The following is a 7,254-nucleotide window of genomic DNA, read 5'->3' on the forward strand; positions in this document are numbered from 1 at the left end:
GGATGGGATTCAAAAAAGACAAATTCTTTCCAAAATAAGGAATTCCATGATATTGAAACTATTTCAATCCCTTTTTTGGACAGAATGGAATTCGGAAAGTCCTTAATTGAATTCCTGGCAATCCCGTTTTAATTCTTTTCAATCTTTTTTCGTTTGCTGGGATAAACATTAAACATAGTCACTATCTGCTAACTTGACGCTTGATAAATTTTGTTAATAACAAAAAATCTATTCTTTCCCAAATGTTTAAACAATTTTCCCAAACTTCCCCAAATAATTCCCAAATTATATGAAAAAGAATAATTCCAAAATATTCAATTTGTCTGCTAACTCTACGGCGGTATATTCATTATTGAAAAAATTGATAATTATTTTCCACTAGTTATTAATTTTTAAATAAGTATAGATAGTAATTTATTTTTGACAGATATTAATTATTTTAATAATAAAGAATTTATTTCTACTAATTACCAATTTACAAAAAATTAATTTATTTTTGTCTAAATACTAATTTTCACGTAACTAGAAATTTTTCTCTGATTCTACAATTTACCAATTTTTTAAGTAATGCGTAATTTACTTGTACCTAAATATTATATTTTATGTACCTAATAAGTAATTTTTTGTAACTAATTACTAATTTGCTAATTCAATAAAAATTTAATTTGTTTCTTTGCTTAGTATTACAAAATGCGTGATATTAGTACAAAAGTACCTTTTTCAAAAAAGGTAAAAAAATGCACCAAGTACACGCAATGTATTTTGTGAATCCAAAAATCTAACCTAAATGGTAGTAGCTTAATTTTTCTTCAACAAAATTATATGACAAAATTGCGTTATCTAACTTAACCTAAATAATATGTTATTTCTAAAAAATATATAAAATTATTAAATTCTGCCAATTACAAAAAGAGAATATATAAATTGCTTTAAAAAATAATTGTTGTGCAATTACTTTTAAAAAATAAAACTTAAGTGGTACATATCTTTGTGCTTCCATTCAAGGGTTTTTCTATTCCAATCCAAGTAGTACCTTTAATTCTTCTTAACAAAATTATAATATTACAAAAAATCATTTTAATCACAAAGAATTAAAAAGGTAACAGTAGAAAATAAAAATATTTAATTAAAATAAACTAAATAAATTTTTTTTGTAAAAAGACTTGGCGCTGCTAGATCTCGAAATTTAATAAAGTACAGAAATTTTTGATTGAATAAAAAAAAAAATAAACATAATTTAGAGAAGAATGCGATGGGAGTAAAAAAGCAGCGCCAAGTTTTTTTACAAGAAAAATTTATTTTATTTTAATTAAATATTTTTATTTTCTACTGTTACCTTTTTAATTCTTTGTGATTAAAATGATTCTGTGTAATATTATAATTTTGTTAAGGAGAATTAAAGCTACTAATTGGGTTGGAATAGGAAGACCCTTGAATGGAAGCACAAAGATATGTACCACTTGAGTTTTATTTTTTAAAAGTAATTGCACAACAATTTATTTTTCAAAGCAATATATATATTCTCTTTGTAATTAGCGCAATTTAAAGATTTCATATATTTTTTTGAAATAACATGTCATTTAGGTTGAGTAGTTAGGTAACGCAATTTTGTGATATAATTTTGTTAAGGAGAAATAAAGCTACTACTACTTAGGTTGGATTTTTGGATTTACAGAATACATTGCGAGTACTTGGCGCCTTTTTTTACCTTTTTTGAAAAAGGTAATTTTGTACTGATATATTACAAACATATTTGTTATCCTGCGCTACTGGACAACTAAATCTCGGCACCATGAGAAGATAGCCACGTTGTTACATGTTCGTATTTTGGTTATTACAAAACAAAATATACGATTAACAGAATCGTAATGGGCATTATTAACACATAGAAGAAAGTTCCCTCTATTATATTTGTACAGGCAGTCACAACAATTAGTTGTCTAAGAAGTTATAATAACTTCGAAATTCTGAAATATGGGTCATGCTGTAACCCCGATCTCCCCTATAGCTAGACAATAAATCTTGCCTGCACTAGTTAAGTAACGTATGTATAGCGCTCATGACTTGCTTCGCGCGTGTACACTTAGTGCGAGGCACTACCATGTTTATTGATTTGCCAACAAACATTTATCCTTTTTTTATTTTGTTTGATATTGTCATTTAATAATCTCTGCGTTTCTATAATTTCATTAATATGAGCTTATTTATAGAACTCCATCCATAAATTTGCTTTCGGTAAAAGTCAACGTCTAAATTCGAATTGGACATTTAAAACTTTTTCTAATTGTAAGATCAGTAAAATTGAGTAATGATATAATAACGAGCAGTTACAACAGAAAAGTGAACATAATTTTTGTTAAATTTGGGTAAGACAAAAACATTTATATGAATATCTAGAATTATTTTTGTGTTACTGAATTCACCGCTAAAACTGCGCCTGCATATTAAGCCGTATCCAGACCAAGCAAAGGCAAATAAAATGAGTAATTTGCTTCAATAATTGCGAATAACAACACTGTTCGCACTCATTGAAGCAAGTTGTTCATTCGTGTTTGCTCATCATGCTCGCTTGATCTGGAGAAATGCATGTACAACCAGGGATCAGCATAATGATTTATAAGTCAATAATACAAACCGAAAGTACATTCTTAATTTGCCAACACATAATAAATGAATTAATTATTAATAATACAAGTTCTTTTACATGTTATTTTATTTAATATTATTAACTTGTAAATCATTATGCAACAGTCCTCAGAGCAGACTGGAGTTACATGGGTGCTTTCTAACGAAGATAATATAGTTACTCGAATCAGCTGTAACGGATTTTTACTATTAAAGTGATATCCCATTATGGGACTTCTTCGTAAATGTTTTTACATTACGTTGCAATTTTTAAATTCTTGACTTAGATTTAGGTTTTAATTTTAGTCATTGACTTAAATTACAATTACTATTTTGACTTTGCCTTCGTTATCGTATTTATTTCAACGCTTTAAATGTGATCTATAATGGTTTATTATTATTTTTATTATTTTTTATATTGTTTTGTAATTGCTCTGAAAAAGACCAAGTATACGATCGAAACGTAAGCTTATACAGCAATTAAAACGAATTGCTCTAATAAAGTTAATTTTTTTTAACACCTGATTATTACTCGATATCTGGTCGTTTTTTCTGTAATTAGCTATTGTTTTTATCGAGCGGATATTATTTTAAAAAATTTTTTTATTGTATATATACAACCTTGATATAAGATCAAGCTATATACCCGGTTTTAAAGAACCCAGTAGATATGCAAATAATTAAGATTGTACATACTCTCTAAAAGTCGAAGAGTGAAATATTAGTCAAAACGAGTGAAAAGAAAGTGTAAAAAAACGAAAAGTGAAAATTGAGTCTGTGCATTTCAAGTAATTCGCCACTCTAAGAAAGAGTAAAATTTCGCTCTATAAGTTGGAGTGAAATCGCATTCCATTTGAGTGAAAGGGGATTCTTTTCGAGTGTCCTTCTATCCAGAAGATCAGTGGCCATAAGAGTGAATTATATCAATGTACAATTTTGAGTGGAACACTCTGTTAGAGTCATTTATCAATCTACTTTATGTGAATCACGATTCACTATAGCTTTAGAATGAGATCGTATCACTCAGGTGTAGTAGCCGCTCTAAAAATTTGAGTGAAAAATTTGCCTCTATTTTATGAGTGCCCGCAAATAGAGCTATAACTCTCTCTTTTGGAGTGATTATCATAATCACTCTAATATATTAGTAGCGAAACCAATCTATGAGATTTAGAGAGTATGAATTTCAGTTACGATCATTTAAAAAGTCTCAAGCAACTCGAGTAAGAAGGAGAGGGAGAGAAAAATTAACAATTAAGTACGTTGTACTGGGCGCGGAATTCTTGCTCCATCCTGCTGAGACGGCGCAGTTCCCATGAAAGCTCGAAGGCCGTTAAAAGTGGGTCTCGCGATGAAAGCGCGATTAGAGATGACGAAGTGAGCGCTCGGTACGCATTTATTCGAGATTGCGAGTGTCGGAGGGAGTCCTGTTCGCTGGAAGTGACGCACTCGTCGCAACCACACCTACAATAAAGTGACAATGCCGCTTCCTCTCATCTTTACATCAAGGATCATTTAATTATACAGGAATAAGTATAAAAAAAATAATTAATATAAAATGCATCGAAAAAATTTCAAGTCGTTAAATATTTTATCTAATTTAAAAGGCAAAAGTAATAAAATAGTAAATTGAGAACTGTTATTATAAAGTACGTTTCATCTTTTGTATACCTTGCATCGTGAGGTGTTGGAAGAGTCGCACCACGATCTAATAGCAGTTTCAGTATTTCGTAATTATTTTTATGAGCTGCCAAAATCAACGGAGTTATATCCGACGTAAAATTTGATGATGAATCTGCAGCTTCCCAACTCTGAAATAAAATGTGAAAGTATTGTGTTTGAATTTTCGTAATCAATGATTAACTCATTAAGGAGGTGTATAATCGTTACACAGGAAGTTTTAGTTAAATCATAATTGTTTTGTTTCAAAGTCTAAGATTAATACTAGAATCATTAAATAGATAATTTATACTAATATTTTGTACCCGAGAAATCTATACCAATCCGCTGTATTTTTACTGAAATATTTTATATTTATTTAGAAATAATGATAATAATTTTTAAAAACATAATTAATTTTTTGAATAAACTTTAACAATGTTGCAATCAATGTTGTATTTTAATTATTTAAAAAGTGTAAAACAATCTCATCACTTATTTAAAATACGTACATAGAGATAAAAGTCTATTAAGGAAAAATTATTTCCTTGATAAATAAAGTTGCTATTCTCGATGTTAAAAAAATTGTTTTATGCAGATGGGTTACATAAAAAATATAAATCTTTTTGATTTTTTTAATTTAAGAAATATTTAAGGATGTATTGACCGTACAACCCTGCCAAAAGTTAGCTTTTAATAAAAAATTACTAAAATAAAGACTTTGCATGTATGTCAAACTCAATATTTTTTATATATTAGAAAAAATTACCGTTAACAATTTGAGTATGGTTTTTTGTCATTTAAATAATTAATATTGTTTAAACAATTAAAAAATTAAAAAATTTAGCAAAAAATTTTGAAACTTAAAATACAAGATCAATGATGGATATGTTTTACATATAAAAAAAGTTTTAGAAATATCTCATCGTTTTTATTTATATTTACAGCAAAAATGTCGATTTTCTATAATATAATAATAAGGAATAATGTTAATTTTAATTTCATCAACTTTAAGCTTGATAACTCTTAAATCGTTTAGTAAATCACTTACAGAGTATTTTTAATTTAAATTTAAAAGATACATCTCAAAATTTTAGCCATTTCTGAATATATTTGAAATACCTCCAATACATCCTTAAAATCGTTATAACTTAGCAACCGTTTAGTGGATTCGTTCCAACTTTTTTGCAGCACATCAGGAAGACTATAAAAGAACAATTGCACAAATTTTTGTCGACTTCTCATTGTTTTGAAGATATAGCCAATACATCCTTAAAGGAAAAAATAAAATTTAAAATTTAAAGGCACAAAAACTCAGTTGAGATATAAATCTTTTATATTCACCGAAGAAATTTATATAAAAAATTTTATACTTTAAAAATTGGCTGAAGGTTTCTATTGAAACTATTTCTATTAAAGATATATGAAAAGTCTTAAATCGCTGTTAGAATTAATAAAAAAAGATGGGACAAAATGATAGTATTATCAAACTCACGTAAGGTTGCCCTGGCTTGTGTATTTTTTCCTCCCATTCCAGTAGGACTTCCACCGCCTCCACGTACTCCTCTTTAATGGCATGCAAAAGTGCATCCTGAAAGATACATGCATTATGGTTTTAAGTGTTTTACGCTTTTAGGCGTCAGGATGTAGCTAAGACATTTTGCAACGCAGATGGTTAATAGTAACATCACTTATAGTGGCTTGTATCGTTTCGTACATGGGATAAACTTTATACGTCAACATTTTTTTTATTTTTTGTCTTATTTTTTTATTATCGTTCAATAATATTTGTGTCTTGATAATTTTATTGATATGGACTTCAGCAATACATGCGCTTTTTATAGAAATCGATGATGTTATACGTTTAGCAGCGTCCAAAACTGAAAGGAACATTTTGAACACTTTCTGTGAGAATGAATACATGGTAACCTAAAATGTACCAGATATATGCACAGAACTGTTATTAGCATATCCCGGTAGACATCGATTATGGTACATCAGCGTGATACGTATTACCAACAATAATTAGGGGAGCGGCTGTCGCGCATAATTTTCATGAGAGACATCGTACCGTTTCGACCCCACGATATTTACCTTCACTTCAATTCCCAATTCGAGCAGCAGCTTAATAAGCTCGATATTTTCATTTTCAATAGCGGCTATCAGCGCCGACCGATTTAATGGATCGACACAATTGATATTTAATATCTCCGGGTGATCTCGATTCTCTTCGATTAACCTGTTTGATAAATTATACAACAATTACCATATCTTTGTTATTAAAACAATTCTATTCAAAAATATGTTTAAAAAATTTATTTATAATAATAATTATGAGAATCTTATCAACTACTCTTTACAACATCTGTTTCGGCAAAACTTGCTTCGTTAAAACTATATTTTACTCGCAAGCAAAATATATTTTATATAAATCTTATTTTTAATTAACACAATGCATATATTATTATATTAATCGATTAATCGATTACCAACTGTAGTCACGTTCTTCTTATCCGTACAAAATTACCTTTTTAAAAAAAAAGGTAAAAAAAGGCGCCAAGTACACGCATAGTAGTGTATATGTTGTTACCTCGAATAAAAAAAAGTGGTAGCTAAAAAAAATTGTACCTAAAAAAAACCTAAGTAACAAGTGGTAGACGTAATCTTTATATCTCGAAAAATCTAAGCAGTAGTATCTTTATTTTCGAAAAATTATAACCCAAGTGATACACATCACAAAATTATGTTACCTTATCAAAAAGAAGAGTCGCGCTTCAAGTGATCTATTACAATTACAAAAAAGAAATGATATCTCTTTAAATTACAGCGCCAATTACAGAGAGAACATATTGCCTCAAAAAATAATTGTTGCACTACTTTGAAAAATCTTTACATTGTGTCAATTAGCAAAGAATGTATGATAACAAATTTATAAGATTAAAAAATTTTATTTAAATTTAACAAGGGAATACA

The 7,254-nt window shown here is 28.5% G+C and overlaps 1 protein-coding gene across 1 annotated transcript in view; it reads right to left on the bottom strand.

Annotated features, from left to right (window-relative positions):
• The window catches only part of LOC112461771 (transient receptor potential protein-like), a 96,010-nt gene that overhangs the window by 35,161 nt on the left and 53,595 nt on the right, over nt 1-7,254 (bottom strand). The window contains exons 2-5 of the mRNA XM_025027149.1: nt 6,376-6,520; nt 5,777-5,872; nt 4,294-4,433; nt 3,885-4,086 (exon numbers count right to left, since the gene is read on the bottom strand). Of these exons, the coding sequence (XP_024882917.1) occupies nt 3,885-4,086; nt 4,294-4,433; nt 5,777-5,872; nt 6,376-6,520 (583 nt within the window). The remainder of the gene's footprint in view (nt 1-3,884; nt 4,087-4,293; nt 4,434-5,776; nt 5,873-6,375; nt 6,521-7,254) is intronic.

This window comes from Temnothorax curvispinosus, unplaced genomic scaffold, assembly GCF_003070985.1.
Source record: "Temnothorax curvispinosus isolate PA1 unplaced genomic scaffold, ASM307098v1 QBEX01011751.1, whole genome shotgun sequence".
In the NCBI taxonomy this organism is placed as follows: Eukaryota; Metazoa; Arthropoda; class Insecta; order Hymenoptera; family Formicidae; genus Temnothorax; species Temnothorax curvispinosus.